Source organism: Furipterus horrens, unplaced genomic scaffold (genome assembly GCF_987537825.1).
Source record: "Furipterus horrens unplaced genomic scaffold, mFurHor1.1.pri manual_scaffold_4, whole genome shotgun sequence".
NCBI lineage: Eukaryota > Metazoa > Chordata > Mammalia > Chiroptera > Furipteridae > Furipterus > Furipterus horrens.
Window position 1 is genome coordinate 66706384 of NW_028327174.1, and position 21701 is coordinate 66728084.

The window sequence follows — 21701 nt, forward strand, 5'->3', positions numbered from 1 at the left end:
CACAAAAGAAGCCGCTGCTGCCCTCGCCCTCAGAGACGTAGCTTTTCCCTTAGACTGCTGAGATGCTCAGCTGCTGAGGCGACCTCCGCTCCCCACCCTGCATCCTACCGCCGCCCCCGCCTCATCCCCGCCCCCACCCCCCTCCTCACCCTCACCCCCACCTCGCCCGGTGCGTCGGAAGTGACGCAACGCGCCCCGCCCCCGCCGCTAGATCGGCTGCTGCTGCCGCTGCGGGTGGACCTGCAGGAGGTGGCGGCGGTGGCGGCCGAGGCCGAGGGAAGATGGCGGACGGCGTGGACCACATAGACATTTACGCGGATGTGGGCGAAGAGTTCAATCAGGTATGTGAGGGCCCGGGCCCACGCCGCCGAAGCGGGCAGTGCTGCGGCCCAGAAGCTGACTTGAGCCCGCCGACGGCTGCGAGCAGGCGCGGCTGCAGACCGTGCGCCTTTGCCGTCCGTGGGCCGTGCCGCCGGACCCGGCGCGGCGTCCCCCCTCGCCTCTCGTTCTACCGCGACGTTTTGCTGGCCGCGGGCTGTGCGGCCCACCGCGGGGCCTGGAGGGCGGGCGCGAACCGCAGTGCCGCCGTCGCCTCGATCCCCATTGTTGGCGGCGACCGACGGGCACTTCCCGCCGCGCTAGGCCCGGGCAATGGAGCCGCGTGTGTGCGGCGGGAAGAACGGGCCGCCGCCGCGCCCCTTCCAGCGTCGCGGGTTGAGGAGGAAGCCCGGCGAAGGCGCGCGCCGTCCGCCGCCTCTTCCCGTGCCGGGCCGCTCGGGCTCCGATTTCTCTCTTCGCTCCATTTTGTCTTTCTGTCCACGCACGGTCGCCTCATGGAAGGCCGCATTCACCGCCCTTTGTAACCCGCGCGCTCGGTTTCCTGGGCTCTCCCAGTGTTTGCGACAGGTTTCGGCGTGGCGCCTTCCTCCTCCTTCCCTCACAGTTTCTTAACGGCGGCTTAGATGTGGGCGCGTTTGCAACAAGTCCTTTGACTTTTGGACCCACAGATCATGTTAAAAATCGGTGCACTGGCCGTACCTCGGTGGTCGAGGACTTGCAGTGCCTTTGAGGCCCAGTCATTCTTGGCCTTTTTAATGAAAATACCTGGGGAGATAGGTGGTCTGGGCCAAAAGGGAAGACTTGGAAACAGGATGGTTAGATGGAACAAAAAAAGGTGGTAGTTCACCAAAAGATAAGAGTAGTGATTAAAATAACGTTCACCCGAAATTCCTACGATACCGTTTAAAAGTAAAGGGTGGTAGATATGACCCGATTTTAAAAAGCAAAATGCTAAATGTCCTCTGAGGAGTCCGCTTTGTGTTTTGAAAGGTTGGAGCAAGTGAGAGTGCAAGGTCTTCCCGGTGTCTCACAGGCCACCGTTGGCCTAGAACTGGCCGCCAGGCTATGTTGGGCATCCTTGCGGAAGATCTCGTTTGTTACTAGAGAGAGTAGTGTCCCCGTCTTGACTGCCTTTTATGTGGTAACAATTTTTAAAAATCGAATTGTGCCTCACTGCAGTGCATCATATTGTTTTAAAAATATTTTCCAGGTCTGTATTAGAAACTTAATAAAATTCTACTGGTCAATGTGTGTTTCTTTCCTCCCTCTATTAGGGATATTATGTGTGACTAGGGGCTTAGCTTAAAAATTTTTTATTTATATGTACTAATAATTACAGTTGTGATAATTGTGATAAAAAGACTTTAAAAAATATATTTTATTTATTTATTTTTAGAGCGGGAGGGAGAGAAACATCTCCACAGAAACATTGATTGTTTGCCTCTCCTACGCCCCCAACTGGGGACCTGGCCCACAACTCAGGCATGAGCCCTGACTGGCAATGGAACGACGACCTTTTAGTTCCTAGGCCAACGCTCAATCCACTGAGCCACACCAGCCAGGGCGGGAAATTTTTTTTTTTTTTTTTAATTGGAGAAGCTAGGAAACCTTATCAGTCTTCTTTTCAGGAATGACTTTGTAGCCCTGGTTTCAACATTAGAAAAGGAAAAAAGGTTTTAGTTAGTTTTAAATATTTTGTACTCCATTAAAGACCGAATATGCTTAATGGTAACCCATTGTAATCAAACGCTAAGTTTTAAAATCTTTGTTCTTTTTATTGTGCTTCTATTTTGAATATATAGTGCCTTGGTTATGTCAGTGACAAATCAGAAAATACCTTGAGTGCTACACCGTCATATCTAATGCTTTAAGGCCAGTAGAGATCTCCAGGAAGTTTTTTCCCCTTTTCTCAAACCAGTTTAACATTTCTTCCAAAAGCGGTCCATACCTGCAACTAAAGGAACAATTAAGTAAATGTTCAAGACTATCTTCCTTAGCTCTTCTTACAAGAGTATACATTTGCTTTGCTTTTCTACACACAATAAAGAAAGAATTGGGGTTGCAATTGTAGAACTTGAGCTTTCTTCGGGACTTCTTTATGAAATGTGTATTAGGCCTTCCCGGACTTAATTTAGATGGGCATTTCTCTAATTCGTATAGGTAGATGGAATAATACTTGTTTATCTCTGCTGTTAGTAGTGCTGACTGAACAGGAGGTATGATGAGATTAAAATTTTGTGGCCCTGATGAGGAACTGCTTTTAAAAATGTAACTTTTTGTTGACTTGTGCCTGCAACATTTATCTCACATGTATAATGTATAATTTTACCAGTAAAATATTTGTACTTTTGAATAGATTAATAGGATTAAATAGAAAACACAAAAAGTTAGTTGGTTTTCAAGGTTCATCCTGGTTTTTATTGATTGATTGATTTTTAGAGAGAGCGAGCATGTGCAAGGAAGGGAGGTGAACCATCGATTTATTCCATTTATTTATGCATTCCTTGGTTGATTCTTGTATGTGCCCTGTCTGGGGAATCAAGCCTGCAACCTTGGTGTTTTGGGAGGACACTTAACTAATTGAGCTTCCCTGCCAGGGCTCATCCTGTTTTTTAAAATGTTAGTATTATTGACTTCTTTTTCCCGAAATTTTATCACAATTAGAGTCAACTGCAAAATCATTACTAATTTATTTACTTGGCACTGTATTGTTAGCTGGTGTCATTATTTGTATTGGTTGCTGTAGTAAACTGACTTATTTTGTTGTAGCTGAGTAAAATGTTTTACTAAATATAACCAGTCGACTTATTTTAGCTTCTAAACTGCTGTAAACATTTTAAAAAATCTTTGTTCTTTAATATGAGCTGCAGTTTTCATTGAATCTGTGTACTTTGAAATTCTTCATAGTCTATGTATTTTTTATTCTATTTTATTTATTTATAAATGTTTATTGATTTGAGAGAGAGAGAGAGAAAGAGAAAGAAATGTCTATTTGTCCATTCAGTTATGTGTTCATTGGTTGGTTCTTGTGTGTGCCCTGACCTGGGATCCAACCTCCAACCTTGGTGCATTGGGATGATGCTCTAACCAACTGAGCTGCCCAACCAGGGGCTCATCTATTTTAAATAGTCATACTTTTATGAAGCTTTTCTTTGTGTGTGTATTTTGGAAAAGCATAGTATAAACTTATTTCAAAAGTGAGACATTCAACTATCTTAGAAAAACCTTCGATTTGGAGATGGGGTAAGAATAAGTTAATGAAACTATAACAGAGTTCCTTTCTTTACCAGAAGAATTTAAGAATGGAGAATAAAGTTGAAGGGAAGAAGGCACAAGGGACTGGGCTATTCTTTAAGTGAACTTCTTTAGCTCTTGAATTGAAGGTCTTTGGATGTAACCAAATCAAGAACAGTTACTCCAGTGGAAAGAGAATTTGAACTACTCCCAAATCTCTGAAATAACTTGAATTTGAGGTTGAGAAGAAAGCTGTTTTGTTTTAGCCTTTAATGTGTATCTGTTCAATTTGAACTAGGATTTGTACTCAAATACAGTGTTACTAGCCTAATATTTAGTAACTATAGACTTTTATTTTAACCGAACTCAATAAAATGTTAAAATTCAGTTGTTCAAAACATTTCTTGAGTTTCTGTTATATGCCAACAAGGAGGGATACAAAGTTTAGACAGAGTGCACTGTGGTGTGAGTGTCAACACTCTTGACAGGTTATGTATTGTAGTACCCACTCCTTTATGTATATCTTTACCTGTAGAATTTTTGTTGGCAGGGAAGGGGAAAATCAACAATTCTGTGAACTTCAGGAAAGCTGATACTGTATGCATTGTGTTTTGCTTGTTTGAGGATCAAAAAGCTCTTAATGTAGAATTTAGTTACTGATCTGACAGTAGATCACCGATAACAGTACTGCTTTAGTAATCTGACCACCCAACTTTAAAATGAAACTCTTATGTTGGTAGTGGCCAGAAAAATTTTCATTTAGAAGTTGTGGACCCAGACAGCTTCATAAGTCACCCTGCCTTTATTTTATAAGTCATTCTACTTGATATTTAATCATTATGTACCCACTCTTTCCAGTTATCTAGCCAATATTGGGAAATGAGCTTATCAAACAAATATCAGTGAAATCTTATTCCTGAAAAATTTGTTTAATAGAAAACCCTTTAAGATACAGATGTAAGTTTGAGAATGAGGTAGGTAGAGATTGATTCAGAAACTTGGGTAGAAATGTTTATAGGAGTTAGAACTATTCTCACTCTTATTATTTTTATAAAAAGGTTTTATTTTAAGAGCGGGGACAGGAGGGAAAGAAGCATCAATGTGATAGAGAAACATCAATCAATTGGTTGCCTCTTGTAACTGAACCCACAACCCAAGCATGTATCCTGACTGGGAATTGAACCAATGGATTTCTTGCTTTGTTAGCCGATGCCCAGCCTACTGAGTCACACTGGTCAGGGTCAATTTTATTATTTATGAGTGTGATCCATTCAGCTGTCTATAAATTGTCTACTTTGTGGTTTATGTGGCATGCTTTTAGTAACAAGTTGGCTTCCTTACTATCAGTTGAGCTTTTTACAGGGATTATGAACTAATTTTAATATCTACTCAATACAATTAGATAAAATCAGAAAATGATATATTTTCTTTTTGAAATTTTTCTTTATTGATTTTTGAGAGAGAAACAGAAACATTGATTTGTTGTTTCACTTACTTATGCATTCATTGATTGCTTCTTGTATGTGCCCTGAACAGAGAGCAAAATCTGCAGCCTTGGCATATCGTGATGGTGCTCTAACCAACTGAACTACCTTGCCAGGGCAAAAAAATGAAGTATGTTCTAAAAAAATAAATACGTATTAGGTTGGATTATTTGATATTGGCTTTTGTGTGGTGGTATTTTTCTTCCTTGATAGAGAATACATTTGTAAATGCAAAATGTAACTTTCCCCTGGTTATATTTCTCTAAATGGAATCTACTATTAAATTCATTCATTTCTTTCCCTCCCTCCCTCCCTTCCTTCTTTCTTTTTTTTTTAGTAGTGGGGTTTTGAAATAGATGGCTTTTGCTGTGCCATTACTGGTAGTTTCATTTAATTCAAGAGTGATATTACTACAATTTTAGAACCAAAAGCAGTGTTGGGCCTGTCAGGAAGAATGAAGCGTATAGTATATCTATCCCATGGTCATTCCAGTAATAATACTTAGTATATACAGTATATCTGATTAGGGAAAATATGTCTAACAATAACTCTTTGGGAGGAGAGGAATGGTGATAAAGAAAAAGTGATTAGAAACAGTGCTTTAAAAAGGAACTAACAGAATTTTGGTTACTTTACTATCCATGTTATTTTTAAGTGTTTTTCTCTAACTTGTATATCATGCATGTCTTGAAGTGTAAAATCTTGAGAGGGTATCTAGCCTTTAGAGTGGTTGTAGTTATTTAGAATGTAGGGAATGAAAAAAAAAATTAGTTGAGTTTTGAAACAAACCCTATATAATGCACAGCTCTGTTGGTGATTAGCTACTATGAGAAGTAGATGGTTAAGATTGGGCAGTATTTGGTATCTAAAATAATTAGAGGGGTAATGTTGGTATTTTCTTGTTTTCGAATGCCATTAAAATTTCCTAAAGATAGTTGGAAATATATAGTAGAACCTGACATTGTTGACCCTTTCTCTTTGACAAAGTAGAGCCATTTTTTGTTCATTCAGTAGACTTTCAGCACTCTCTATATATATGATCCACATTTTGCATAGGACATGTATGTTGCCCTCTTTTTAAAGTGGAAACAAAAAGGATATGTTCTGTATTTTTAAAAAATATTTTTTAAATTTATTTTTAGAGAGATGAGGGGGCGGGGTGGGCATCAATGTGTGAGAGATACATCTATTGGTTGCCTCTTACACGGCACCAACTGGAGACCTGGCCTGCAACCAAGGCATGTGCCCCAACTGGGAGTCAAACGAGCGACCTTTCGGTTTGCAGACTGGCACTCAACTCACTGAGCCACACCAGCCTGGGCTGTTTTTAAAATGTGGAGGATAGGTGTGATATGCTGAAGTGGAAAAGGAAGATTACTGATAATACAAAAGAGTATGTGCTTTTAATTGAATTTTTATTAAGGGCGGCAGATATATTTAGGTTCACTAATGTTTTTTTCACCACATCCAAATACATACCATTGGGGTTATAAGTACAGGCTGTGGCCTTGGTACAGAGCCAAGCAAACTACTCCACATAGAGATCAAACCCCAGGACCATGGTATCAATTAGCATCATACTTCAACCAATTAGTAGCAGTCTAACCACCAAAGTGGGTGTTCCTTAATATCGGTAGAATCATATAAATATGGAAAATTGGTTGGTGTCAACATAGAAATTCATAGATGGTCAAAAAGAGTGATTGTGATTGACGGAGTTAGTGTTGCTGCAGTTATACTTGTAAATTATTGTTTACCTGTGTAAACATTTTCCTAGATTTTTGCCAATGAAAATTCAGTGTATTAACATGTTTGGTGAAAGTATACATTTAAATACTTTTATTTTAGTCCTGCTATTAATAACCCTTACATTCTTTTTTATTCTCCCTCAGACCATATATTATGATTATAGCCTCTGCTGAGGAACTGCAACTCCCTTTATATAATAATAGTCATAATTCTTTTTGAGGTGCAGAACCAGATTGCAAGAGAGTTTAAAGTGCCCACTACTGCTTGTGGGGAAGCTTTTTAGTATTTCAAGTGTGTGGAACCACTGCTGCAACCATGTCACCTGAAGCTTCAGCTACACTGAAACTTCCTAACTAAACTAAGCTCCTTTTTTTCTGATTGTAACTATCACTGCAATTTGAGCACATTACTTTATTTAACAAAACTCAGTTCTGAAGATTTTGGTATTGCTATACAATTAAATTATGGTATTATTTAGTGGCTTGTGGTCTTAGTTTTTTCCCATTGCTGAAGATGGCTTTGTTCTCTGGCTTAACTAGATTGAGATTTTGGGTCCCTTATTAAATGTCTTACATTCTATCTCATAACTAAATTTTTATGTAAAGATTGTGTTGTATAATTCGTAAATTGGTTGACTGTTATGCAGATTACCTGAAGATGACTTTACAAATTTCAGGTCCCTTTGGCTATTTGTATAAATGCTGTTTCTCCTGGGTTTTTTTTCTTTTCATTAAAAAAAATTTTTTTTTTTACTCTGGTTTTCTTCTGAATAACAAAGCAATAGCTGTGTTCCTATGGGGGATATAATAACTATTTTGTTGATCTATTTATAATCATATTACGAATGCTGTCTCTGGATCATTCACTGCCCATATAGTAGTCCCTACAACTATTAGCTCCTCTTAATATTCCATTTGTATTACAATTCCTTTTTATAATGCATTGTATTGATAGAAGAGGATATGAGTTATGTCTGAACTCTAAGTTTGTTGCTTTGTAACTGTGATTGTCTCTTTATTGCTTCAAATACAGGGTGGGGCAAAAATAGGTTTACAGTTTTGAATAAATGAATCTATTCTTGTATTTTTTTTATTGTATTATTTTCCACACAAGCAACTGTAAACCTACTTTTGCCCCACCATGTATTCTACATCATAAGCATAAAATAGTTCACATAGATTTTAGGTATTTAGTGTTGGAAAGGAAGAAAGATGAAAATAGGTTTTTCTCTGATATAGGGAGGTAAGCCTGTGGTCCAGTAATAGTTTCCAAAGGCAATTTTAAATGGTCTTAAGTGTTCTGGAAATACCTCCGTTTCCTTTGGGGGGGCTTATTTACAAACTGAACCCTCCTTTTTCATTTTTCTCTTCTTTACATATCTTTCTCATTTGTTTCCCTCTTCCTTGCTTATTTAGGCATGTAAGTGCCATTCACTAGCATTGCTTTAATTCTGCTGGTGACAGTGGCAAAGTTTTACTCTGCCCTTGTTCATCTCCTTTTTTTTTCTCTTGCTAACTGACTAGATATCTAAGAGGTCAGGTAAGCATTAACTCTTTGTTGAATGAGAATAATAAAACTTTTGCTAGACACTGATTTGTATAGTTTTACTTGTTTTTTATTTATTGTTTCTTTTCCTCTTGTTCATGAGTTGTGACATTTGAAATCATTTACATACCCACATTTCATTATTCCTTTCCCATGGCTTAGCTCACTAGGCTTTTTCCAAAACTAATAGATTTCACAGTCCTGGGAAACAAGATCCTGAATACCACAGAAAACAGTAATTGTGTTTTTCTGCACTTAAAGATTTGTAATGGCTTGGATTTTTGTACTTTTGTGTCAGTTTTTTAAAGGCTCATCTATTTGTATTAATTCATGTATTATTTCACTTTAAGAGTATTTTACTCCCAAGAAAAGTTTTTACTATATTACTTTGTTTTGTCTCCATGTTATTCTTTTCCCAGAGGAACATTATTTTCTATATTATAATAAATAGTGAGGAAATAGCATTTATTACTGTATAGGCATTTACTTTATAGGCACTGTTCAAGAATACATGTGTGGCATAAAGTGAGAGAAGATTTTTGCAGTATCTTTGGGCCTTTTTAAAATCTCCTACCAGATTTTTAAAACAAATAGTTGAATGAAATTTTTTAAACTTAACAGTTCAGTGAATTTGTATTCATATTACTTAGTGAAGTAGTCTACAACATAATTTAGAGTGTTGTTTCTGTATCTCAGGAAGCTGAATATGGTGGGCACGATCAGATAGATTTGTATGATGATGTCATCTCTCCATCCGCAAATAATGGAGATGCCCCAGAAGATCGGGATTACATGGATACTCTCCCACCAACTGTTGGTGATGATGTGGGTAAAGGAGCAGCACCAAATGTTGTCTATACATATACTGGAAAGAGAATTGCATTGTACATTGGAAATCTAACATGGGTAAGTTAACTTACCATATGAATTAGATTACTGGCAATTGATTTTGAACAATTTCAGTAGTTAATGTTTTTCTCAAGTTTTACAAAATAAAACTTTGAAGTTACTAGATTGGTTGTTCTATATGCTTGCTTATGCAGTGAGGAGAGCAATAAAAGTACCTTTAAAACATAAATTCCAGATCTTCTAGTTTTGCATTTTGTAGTTATTCAAGTTATTTTGGTAGAGAATCCAATTAAATATAGTTTAACTATTTTGTCTTCACATCAGTTCTTTTTACCTACTCCTAGACTTCAGCTATCTCAATTTTACAAAAATGCTCACATAAGGTCTCAAACCAGGATTCAGAACTGCAGGAGAGAAAGAGACAATTCATATTACAGACTTGTTGAGATTAATTTCTGCTCTTAAATTTTAAATCTGATTTATGGAAATACTGTATATGTTATCTTAATTTGAGTTTATGGGACTGCAAGATTAGTGGTTGCGAGTTTCATTAACTGGATGTTTAATGTAACATGATAATTTTATTAGCATTAAAATTTAAATACGAAAGCAGTCCTATAGAAGTTTTACATCTCTACATAGAAACTTGTATTATATATACTGGAAAGTTTAAAAATTGTCTAGAAATCAAAACTTGTCCTTCCTCAGAAGGGGACTTGACTTTGGGTGGTGAACACACAATACAATATACCAGTGATTTTTTAAAAATTGAGAGAGAGAAAGGGGGAGAGAAACATTGTTTTTTGTTATTCCACTTATTTATGCATTCATTGGTTGATTCTTATCTGACCGGGGATTGAACCTGCAACCTAGGTGTATCTGGATGACACTAACCAACTGAGCTATCTGGCTAGGGCTTATACCTGCTATTTTCAACCAAAGTGCCACAAGAATTAAAACGTGCAATACCAGACTACTTAATTAGGGACACCGACCTCTTTTTCCTTAGATTTTCAACTAAGAAAAAGTGACAGTAGCTAACAATAGTAGCTATCTGGTATGAATGAATCAACATTATACCTACTTTTGTCAGATTGGCAAAAATATTTTTTGGTGTGCCACATAATTTTAGTAATTAATTTATTTGTGCCTTGAGGTAAAAAAGCTTGAAAATCTCTGCAATATACAGATGGTGTATTATAGAATTGAACACTTGAAACCTATATAATTTCACTAACCAATGTTACCCCAATAAAGTCAATAAATAAAAATTAAAAACATGTCCCTCTTCCACTTTCTTAATAGCATTTTATTTTAAAATGTTTACATTTTTAAAAACCCAGTTGACCGATCTGCTACCACACAGTCTGAGCAATTTTATCATATTAGAAACAGGAATAGTATAGAATGGTAGCTAAGTAAGACTTTAAATCTTAGCTCCTCCATTTATTTTAGTGTGTGATGTTGGACAAGCTCTTTAACCTTTCTATTGCATAATATGGGAAATGGGATTAATAGGATTTGTAAGATTGTTTTAAGAGTTAAATATTTGATATAAAATACATGATAGGTACCCAATACATGTTAGTTTTTTTTCCATCTTATATTTTTTTTTAATGGAATTTATTTCCCCCCAAAAGTGCCTTTAAGGAGAGGAAGTGACAAGTGAGATTATTTTTGTTGAAAATATAAGATCTTTTCAGTTTAAAGCTGGAAGAGACCAGAATCTTATTTAGAGTAGTAAAAAATGTTTTTCTAAGGGTTAATATCTTCTAATTTCTGAAAATTTTCAAGAAATGAAGCTTTGTTCTCAGGTACTTACGTGCTATTTAAAAATTGGAGACTGACTTGCAGTAACTGCACTTAGTTGCACTGAGCATTAATTTCCTCTTGGTTATTCTGAGTTTACTCTTAAATACTAAATTGAAGCAATAAAAATCTTGGATATATTTTGATGCTTAATGAGAAGGAATGTCTTGCAGTGGACAACAGATGAAGACTTAACTGAAGCAGTTCATTCTTTGGGAGTAAACGATATTTTGGAGATAAAATTTTTTGAAAATCGGGCAAATGGCCAATCAAAGGGGTAAGTTTTTATTTTCCTAATATAAATTAGTAGCTAGTATTATAATTTTGGGGGTAAGTCTCCTTAAAGTTAACGCTAACTATAAATGTGTGTAGGATGCTTTATTATCCACCTTGGCAGGAGGTTCTTGGGCAAGGGTTTGTACTCAATTCATTTGCCCTGTGATTTAGCTCACTAAAATTAGTGGAGCTGGAAGTGTGGACTTAATATGTCCATTCTTTAATTTTCCTCCATTTTCTCTACCTATGTTGAAATGATTATCAATATGACAGTTTGAAGAAGTGTTATTATAATTCCTGTGATTAAAGGGTGGGGGAAAGATGGGCAACTGGAGAATAATGTAACATGGATGTTTTGCTTTATTTTTCTAAACTGTTAAACTATAGAAATGAGGTAGGGTCATTATAGGAATATTATAAAACATGTATATCCAAAAGTAAAATTTAGAAGTCATATCTCGCCATCCATAGCCAATCACTTTTAACATTTTAGTGAATGTACTTTCAGATTTCTTCATAGCACTTATTCATATTTTTATTGCAAAAATACCCCCAGGATTATAATTCACATGTTTCATAATGTGTTTGATACAAGGAGTAAAACAAGTATTTATCAATAAACATTCTCTGTAATGTCTTAATTCTTTCCATCATACCTTGTATTCTACTGTAATTCATTTTACCATTCTTATTTGGATTGTTTCCAGTTTTGCCTGTTATAACTGTGTTACAGCAGGCATCATTTTATATAAAACTGTCTTCTGAACATTTTTAATAGCCTCCTACTTGGTGTTTCTGCTTTAAGTCTAGTCTCCCACAGTTTATACTACACATAGAAGTTAGGAAAAAGTGACATCACTATTTATGTACTCAGAATCTTCTAATGGCTTCCTGTCTCACTCAGAGTAAAATATAGAATCTTTACTGTGGCCTACTGGCACTATGTGATCTGTTTCCCACTACTTCTCTGACCTTATCTCCTACCACTCTGCTTCCTTATGCTATTTCTCTCTTATTGCTCAAACACATCCCTACTTAGGACCTTTAAACTAGATGTTCTCTCTTAGTTTACTTTCCCCCCGAATATGCACATGGATCTCACTGTGTTCAAGACTGTGTTTAAAAGTTCCCTTCCTACCCTGGCTGGTGTGGCTCAATGGACTGAGCACTGACCTGCAAACCAAAGGGTCTCCGGTTTGATTCCCAGTCAGGGCACATGCCAGTTTGTGAGCTGGGTCCCCAGCTGGGGGTGCATGGAAGCAACCATATAGCCATGTTTCCCTCTCTTTCTCCCTCTCTTCCCCTCTCCCTAAAAATAAATAAATAAAATAAATATATTTTTAGAAAAGTTCCCTTCCTGACCATCTTGTACAAAATAACACCTTCTGTTCCCATCATCCTGTTTCTTTTTTTGTTCCTGTTACTAGTGTATTTCTACCTGTTTATTGCCCTATCTCCCATTACCATATAAGCTGCACAAAGTAGGGATTTTGTTTTGTTCACTATCATATCCCTAGCCTTAGAATGTTGCCTGGCATGTAAGAGGTGTTGTGTTGCTCAATAAATATTTGTTAAATTAATGAATTCATTAAATTGTTTCTAAATTTAATCTTGACTCAAAACAGTGGAATTTTTTTGTTGACCAGAATAAGGGGTCTAGTTAATGACCATTTTGAACATTAGAGAGAAAAGGCTCTAAGCTTCTAAGAGCCCTTCTGATAATAATCTAGCATGTTCTATGGCTGTGCAAAATTGGTAATCATTTTTTGTTCAAATGTATTTTTATTAATTGTGATATAATTCATATACCATAAAATTTATCCTTTTAAAGTGTTCTAGTATATTTACAGAGTTGTTCACCCATTGCTACTATTTCATTCCAGAACATTTCATCACCCCCAAAAGAAATCTTATACCCATTAGGAATCTGTCTCTATGGATTTGCTTATTCTGAACATTCCATAGAATGGAATCATACAATAAGTGGTCCCTTCTTTCACTTAGCATAACATTTCTGAGGTTCATCCATGTTGTAGCATGTATCAGTACTTAATTATTTTTTATAGCCACATATTCCATTATATGAATATACTCCCTTTTTAATTTTTATTTTAAAGGTTTTATTTATTTAGAGAGTGAGTGAGGGAGAGAAACACTGATGTGAGAGATACATCTCTTGGTTGTCTCTTGCATGTCTCCAACTGGGGGTCTGGCCCACAACCCACCCATGTGCCCTGACCGGGAATCAAACCAGTGACATTTTGGTTCGTGCACTCAATCCACTGAGCCACACCAGCAAGGATTGTACTCCCTTTTTAAAAAAGTTTTACCCATTATTTGATGGACATTGAAGTGTTTCAGCTTTTGCTATTATAAATAGTGTTCCTATGAATGTTCATGTACCAGCTCTGTATGAATATATATTTTCAATTCTGTTGGGTACACGGACACACACACACAAAAAACACTACACACACACGGGCGTGGGATTACTGGATTATGTGTTAACTCTATATTTAACTTTGAGGAACTGCTAGGTTGTCAGAGTGGCTCTGCCATATTACATTCCCATCAGCAGTGGATCAGGGTTCCAGTTTCTCCTCATCCTCACTAACATTTGTTAAGTATCTTTTTGATTATTAAAGCTACCCTAGTGGATGTGAAATGGTGTCTCCCTGATGTTTCAATTTACATTTCCCTGATGGTTAATGATGTTGCATCTTTTCAGTGGCGTTATTCATAATAACCAGAAAGTGGAAACAACTCAAATACCCATCAATGAGTGGCTTTTTAACCCTTTGAGTGCCAGCATCACTGTGAGCGACGCTGACAAATTTTCCCAAAAGTGCCAGCATCGCTCCCAGCGACTTTTTTCCGATGGCTATAAATGTAAATAACAATGGAATAATTCATATTTTATGTTTTGTTCTCCTTTTTTGTACCTCAGGTTATATATTGATACAGCTTTTTCTCTTGTTGATCCAAATTTCAAATTTCGCATGGCACTCAAAGGGATCTCCATATAATTGAATATTCTGCCGTCACAAGGCATTAAGTACAGATACATGAACATGATTAAACCTTGAAAACATTATGCTAAGTGGAAGAAGCCAGACACAAAGGACTGTATATTGTAGGATTCCATTTATACAAAATGGCCAAAATAGGCAAATCCATAGAGATAGAAAATTGTTGCTTAGGGTTGGGGGATGGGAGGAAATGGAGTGACAGCTGATGGGTATGAGGTTTTGTTTATGGGTGATAAAATATTCTAAAATTGATTGTGATGGTTGTAAAACTCTGTACTAAAAACCACTGAATTGTACACTTTAAATGAGTGAATTGTATGTTATTTAAAAAGTTAAAAGATGAAAGTGTGAACAATTTTAATTTAAGAAATATTTTAGATAAAGTCAGGCTATTTCCTTTTTAATAATAGTAACATTATTAATCCCTCCTCACTTTCTACCCCACCCCTTTAAACATCTTTAGGTTTGCCCTTGTTGGTGTTGGATCTGAAGCATCCTCAAAAAAGCTAATGGATCTGTTGCCTAAAAGAGAACTTCATGGTCAGAATCCTGTTGTAACTCCATGTAATAAACAGTTCCTGAGTCAATTTGAAATGCAGTCCAGGAAAAGTAAGCAATTCCTCTGAGGCTTTTATTACGAGAGGTGTATTTTAATCAAGATTGTTAGCATTTATTGGATATTACAGTAGAAAAGTCATCTTAATGTGTAGTTTGTTGGAGAACCCATTTTTGAAAGTTCATGCTTTCAGTTTGATTTCATTACTGGTTATGACTGTGGTCCTGTGTATTGGAAACCTACTCCGATTTTTCTCTAGGTGTCACAAACCCAATACTATTCAACAGTATGCACGTTCTGTAGCCCTGCCATGCTTGTCCTGTCATTCCCATCCTAGAGAAAGGAAGAAACTACATTCTAATCCTTAGATTGAAGCAAACTTAATATGGATGTGTGTTATGGTGGTGGAGAACCCACTGATAACCAGAAAATATTCGTTGATTTCTGCTTGGCACCAAGACCTTTCACCACTTGGTAAAGTGAATATAGAAGAGATTTGCCATTACCCACTTAATGAATGTTATCACTTAAAGAGATAATATGAATGATCATGTAATTAACAGAAATTCAAGTGGCTCTTAAGGCTTAACTGAAGAATATGTTGCAAAATTTAAATGATTTATGTTTAATGAACTTCAGATATCTGTTGGAGAATTTTGGTCTTGGCTGCTGCAGAGTACTGTATTTTGAAAGTACATTTATGCCTGGATATTTGAGACTTCAAAGGAACTTAAACAGATGTGAATGTTTTCCTAACCAATACTTCTAAAGTAGTTTGGATGGGCCCAAGGCATCTTCAAGTTAGTGTATAGTATGAATGACTTTGAAATATGGTTCTTTCTAATAACTGGTTACATTTCAGAGAACTATTTTAATAAATGCTATTTATGAGTATTTGGATATTTGCAGCTACACAATCAGGACAAATGTCTGGGGAAGGTAAAGCTGGTCCTCCAGGAGGCAGTTCACGTGCAACATTTCCACAAGGTGGTAGAGGACGGGGCCGTTTTCCAGGGGCTGTTCCCGGTGGGGACAGATTTCCTGGGCCAGCAGGACCAGGAGGGCCACCCCCACCTTTTCCAGGTAAAAATTTTCTTAAATTACCATGGATAAAATGTACCTATCTAATAGCTCTTTTCCTTTTCTATCTTTTCAAGTAATGCATTATTAATGTGTCTTACTCTCCTTGTTATGCTATTTTTGGAATCCAGGAAATTTGATCAAGCATCTTGTTAAAGGAACTCGGCCTTTGTTCCTGGAAACTAGGATTCCATGGCATATGGGGCACAGCATAGAGGAAATACCCATTTTTGGCCTAAAAGGTCTTTATTTTTCTCCAAACTTGCTTGACTTATATATAGAATATTTACATCCGTCTTATTTTCTTACCTCTTAAAAAATTCTTTCAAGACCATTTTCCCTTATTTCACTTTCTAGCTTGGCATCAGAGTAGAATATAAGGTGGGTGATTTCACTGTAAGAAATGTGTGTATGCTAAAAGATGGAAACTATCTCTAAGCATTATTGTCTTTTATAAAGTTTTTGTTTCAATAATTTTTCTTAAGCGTACATTGAAAAGTTAAATTTGTAAGGATATACTTCACCTTTGTAATTGTTAGTGTAGCATTTACCACATGGGTTTTATTTAAAGAGAAAGCATCTTGGTCTGTGAGTTACGCTTTAAAAGTATAACCTTGGCATAAACATTAAAATACCGTATTGAAGTGTTTCTCTTTCTCTCTCTCTCTCTCTTTCTCTTCCCCCTCCCACCCCCTCTCTCCCTTTTTCTCTCCCTCTCTCCACTTTATTCTATAGCTGGACAGACTCCACCACGTCCACCCTTAGGCCCTCCAGGTCCACCTGGTCCACCAGGTCCTCCACCTCCTGGTCAGGTTCTGCCTCCTCCTCTAGCTGGGCCTCCTAATCGAGGAGATCGCCCTCCACCACCAGTTCTTTTTCCTGGACAACCTTTTGGTCAGCCTCCATTGGGTCCGCTTCCTCCTGGTCCTCCACCTCCAGTTCCAGGCTATGGCCCACCTCCTGGTCCACCACCACCACAACAAGGACCACCTCCACCTCCAGGTCCCTTTCCACCTCGCCCACCTGGTCCTCTTGGGCCACCCCTTACACTTGCTCCTCCTCCGCATCTTCCTGGACCACCTCCAGGTGCCCCACCACCAGCTCCACATGTGAACCCAGCTTTCTTTCCTCCACCAACTAACAGTGGCATGCCTACATCAGATAGCCGGGGTCCACCCCCAACAGATCCTTATGGCCGACCTCCGCCATATGATAGGGGTGACTATGGGCCTCCTGGAAGGTAAGTTACTATGTATCTTTGAATGTAGACTTTGTGTATTTGGTAAAAGATATTCTAGGCTCCATGACTGAGGTTTTTAAAAAAATGATAGCTCTTTCTCCAGATATTTAGTTTTCTTACTAGAAGAGGCAGTATGATATGGTGAAAACCATCCAGAACAGAGTTGGGAATAATCCAGCTCTGCCACATACATAGCCATATGATTTAGGACAAGTCACTAAATTCTGGGGATTCATTTCTTTTCATTTAAGTTAAAAAATGTTAAAAAAATAACGTATTCTTAAAATTATCTAAAGAATAAAAAAAGTTTAAGGGTCATCGTGTCTGCAAAAATAAAAAATAAACAAGCAAATGAAATCCTTAAGCTATTTTTAAGATTTTAAAATTTGAATCTCATTTACTAATGGATGTCACTACACAGAACACCAAAGTTTCTTCATTGTTTTAGGAATTAGATGAGCTTGTTTGATAAGTACTACAGATTAACTCCTGCTGATTATGAGTCCCGAGTGGCACATTACTAACTTTTACTTAAATTGGGAACATTAAATAATTTACAAGGGTATTTGGGTAGATGAAGGCTTGTAAAACACAGACTTTGTGGAAATTAAAATAATGGCAAACTTTAGAGAAAAGCTGCTTGAAAACCCCTGTTGAACTAAGTGATCTCTTAGCCCCTTTCCAAAGTAATTTAAAAATTATCTATACTTTCATAACCTGGAAAGCTGTGTTTATAATTTCCAAGAAATGTTTTCCCCTTTAGTTTCTTTTGAGATTATCATTTGATTTTGTATTCTTTATCACCGTTAAACTACTTTGTGTTTCAGTTTGTCTGATAATCCTCCAGAATGGATTTCAGTGTCTGCCTAATTCCATACTATTGCACGTCCCCCTCCCCACCCCACCCCAGTCCCTCGCCCCACAAATTTAATGTTGTAAACAGTCTATTAACAGTTCTCTCTCCATAGAGGCTCCATTATGTGACTGCCAAAAATGCTTCGTTTTCTTTAGAAGAGAATGTTAAAGCTACTAAGCTAGTGTAATTTTTCTTTTATTCACTTTTAATTCCTGTGACCAACTAGGTATCAAGTGTTCACCTTTAGTTAATAGGATTGGGTTGGATGACTGGTTCAGCAGTTTAAAATTTGAGTCATTTCCAGTATTGGGTTTTCAAGAGCTGGAGGGGATATCATTGACTAGTTTTTTAATTGAGGGCAGGGGCTGATTTTCGATGGGCAGATGTCACAGCACGTAGTTGGGATTATATATGGATTTTGAACAACTTATAATTTGGTCAGGATGTTTATAAAGTTTTGGAAATAAAAACACCTTATAAAGCATGCAAAAATTAGCAATTTATCTCATTGGAATGAACAACCTCAACTCGGTGTCCTCAACTTTGTCTTACCAAGTAGCTAGTAACTAAGATGGCAAAAAGTTTACCTTATCCTGTACTGTACACGTACAATTTTTAAAATTGTGAAGCATCTTTAAAAATTTTTGGCATTTTATTGATTTTTTTCAACAAATATTTACACTTAGTGAATACCTTTTATTTTCCAGATACTCTTCTAGGGATTCGGTGGCAAACAGGATAGCCTAAGCTCTTGTCTGTCCTGAAATTTTGTTTATCAGACATTTATTATTCTTCAATTGTGAGTTGGGCCCTCTGCCTAGAGGATCCAAACATAAACCAAATTCCTGCTCTTGATTGTGTAGACTATATTGTTTGCAGTCAGAGGGGTGTGTGTGTGTGTGTGTGTGTGTGTGTGTGTGTGTGTGTGAAAAATAATTTCTTATACCTGTATTTGTATGAAAAATATTGTAGATATGTAAATATATTGTTTCTGGACTACAGAAAAACAAGATTTCTAAGCTCCTACTTCATTTCAGCTATAAGATAGTGGTGTAAGAGAATTTTGCTGAGATTTGCTTTCTTTGTAGGAGAAAATAGCATGCTTCAATCTGGGAAAATAAACATTAGCGTTACGGTTCTTGTCAAAAGCAGCCAGTGTGAATTGCTTTATGCTATTAATACTTAGAAAATCTGTTCAGCATGATTTAAGGTTTATTCTGATTTCATAGGGAAATGGATACAGCAAGAACGCCATTGAGTGAAGCAGAGTTTGAAGAAATCATGAACAGAAATAGGGCAATCTCAAGCAGTGCTATTTCAAGAGCTGTGTCTGATGCCAGTGCTGGTTTGTATATTTCTTCCTGTATTAATACTTCTTATTTACGTTATTAAGAATGATCATTTACATGTAGTAATTATTTTTATTTTTATATTTTCAAATCATTACCTGTATTTTAAAAGGTATTGAAGAAAGCTGTGTGTCATAGTGTAATGCAAAACCACCTAATTAAAAAATATTAGATGTAGGCTTAAATCTTAGCCCTGACATTTAATTAGTCAGGAGCCTTAGGGCAGCTCATTTATTAACATATTTACAAAATAATAACCTGCTTTACACAGCTATAATAATAGCAAATTGTGCTAATTTTATGTAATAAAAGCCTTTTCCAAATGGTGAAACACTAAAGGAAAAATTAAGACATTTGTGATCATTTTTAAGTTTTTGTAAAATGCTTTATCACTCTTACTGCAACTGGTTTGGTGGTATTTTGAAAACAAAATTCATTTGACTTGAACCCCTCTTCTTCCCTTCACAGGTGATTATGGGAGTGCTATTGAGACACTGGTAACTGCAATTTCTTTAATTAAACAATCCAAAGTATCTGCTGATGATCGTTGCAAAGTTCTTATTAGCTCTTTGCAAGATTGCCTTCATGGAATTGAATCCAAGTCTTATGGTTCTGGATCAAGGTAAAACTTTCCTGTCTCATGTCTATTTTAAAACTGCTGCTTTTACAAATAAACAAATAATATATTTGGGGCTTAGGACTTTGATAATATTTATTACTGTTTACCAAGCAGTTAAGAGTTTTTTTGTTTTTTTAGCTCTAAATCAAATGTCAGGTGTTCATTTGCTTAAAACCCTTTAAAGACTTCCATTTACTCTTAGAATAAGACTGGAAACAAATTGTGTGACATAGTCCCTATCTATCTTTCACTCTCATTATGTGCCTCTTCCCTTGCTTACTATTCTCTATCTATACCAGTCTCCCTTCTCTTTCTCTTGACACCTCTAGCAACTTGACCATCTCACTGTTTTTGTACTTCACATTCTTTCTGTTAGGAGCCCCTTTTTCTTGGCTTGTCACACGATTTCTTTTTTTTCATGCCTCAACTCAATCTTAACTTCTAGCAGAGGTCTTCTGTTGTTTCTTTCATAGTACTCGCTATATTCTCATTGTTAATTCACATTTTTTCACTATACATGTTGAAAGATGGAAGGGGACTTACTCATACCATTTTTTTTAAGTGTATTTTATTGATTATATTGTTACAATAGTTCCAATTTTTTCCCCTTTGCTCCCCTCTGCCCAGAACCCCCCACAACAGTCTGCCCCCCAAGTCCATGCCCATGGTTCGTACATACAAGCTCTCCCCCTTCACCCTTTCATATATTCTTCTTCCTTTTTTTAAAATAATCAATTAATTATTTTAACAAAAAATAACAATCTCTCCCTCTCAGACCCTTTATAATCTCTAAAGGACAATGGGCGAAGGACTTGAGCTCCTCTAGCTGCTTCAAGCTGGGCATGGTCGTCGTCCTACCTACCTTTGGGTCCAGAAATCCCTAATAAGAGTGGGGGTATGGAGGGAGGGTGGCCTTCCCACATGGGGAAGGATCATGCAGACTCCAGGTCGGTTGGCTGTCCTCGGACAATGGCGTGCTCAGTTTAACAGGCTGGCATCCTTGTTGTATTCTGAAGGCAACAGATTTGGCAACAGGGTTAAAAAGCATCATTCAGTCCATAACCACTACATGACAAAAGGCAGGTATTAATTTTTCAATGTCCCATGTTAGGGAAAAGAAGGGCTCTTTGGAGGAAGGTGTGCCAGGCACATCTCATCTATCCAATAAATACCCTTTTACTCATTATACTTAGTTTGGGCTGAGGGGAATATTTTAGGTTTCCCCCCTCTCAGACCTCTGGGCTCTTTCTGTCCAAGCCATTAGGATAGAAAAGACAAACCAGTTTTAAAGTGAAGCCCACAGACCACCCCATTCTTCACCAACCCAGCCACTTAGTTCAGCCAAACCGTTGAGTCTCAAGAGGCAGTGATGCAGACAGGATTAAGTGAGGCCTATATGTACAGATGATAATCACTCAGGTAATGAGATCATGGGCTTATGCCCTTTGAAAACAGGAAACACATGTTAACTTATGTAACATAACCCACAAACAAATCTCTAAATATGTAAGATTGTCTTATTGGAAAAACATCCAGTTGCAAGGCATTTGACATTCTTCTTGCCTATAAATTAAACATCTTTGATGATACCACAGACATAGTTTAACTTTCAAATGAAAACAAATTTTAAATGAAAAGAAACTTTAAAAGACAGCTGCACTACTTTATAGTCTACCACTGAGCATTG

The 21701-nt window shown here is 37.2% G+C and overlaps 1 protein-coding gene across 4 annotated transcripts in view; it reads left to right on the forward strand.

The window, feature by feature from the left end:
* Positions 1 to 210: 210 nt before the first annotated feature.
* CPSF6 (cleavage and polyadenylation specific factor 6) overlaps positions 211 to 21701 on the forward strand; it is a 30825-nt gene continuing 9334 nt past the window's right edge. For 2 of the 4 annotated variants that reach the window (XM_090273594.1, XM_090273595.1), the window contains exons 1-8: positions 213 to 341; positions 9048 to 9257; positions 11183 to 11286; positions 14778 to 14923; positions 15780 to 15953; positions 16686 to 17190; positions 19276 to 19391; positions 19864 to 20017. In XM_090273594.1, the coding sequence (XP_090129720.1) occupies positions 282 to 341; positions 9048 to 9257; positions 11183 to 11286; positions 14778 to 14923; positions 15780 to 15953; positions 16686 to 17190; positions 19276 to 19391; positions 19864 to 20017 (1469 nt within the window). In that variant the 5' untranslated portion in view covers positions 213 to 281. Of the gene's footprint in view, positions 342 to 9047; positions 9258 to 11182; positions 11287 to 14777; positions 14924 to 15779; positions 15954 to 16081; positions 16193 to 16685; positions 17191 to 19275; positions 19392 to 19863; positions 20018 to 21701 lie in introns of all 4 variants that reach the window. The other 2 variants (XM_090273591.1, XM_090273592.1) reach the window with 2 other exon arrangements.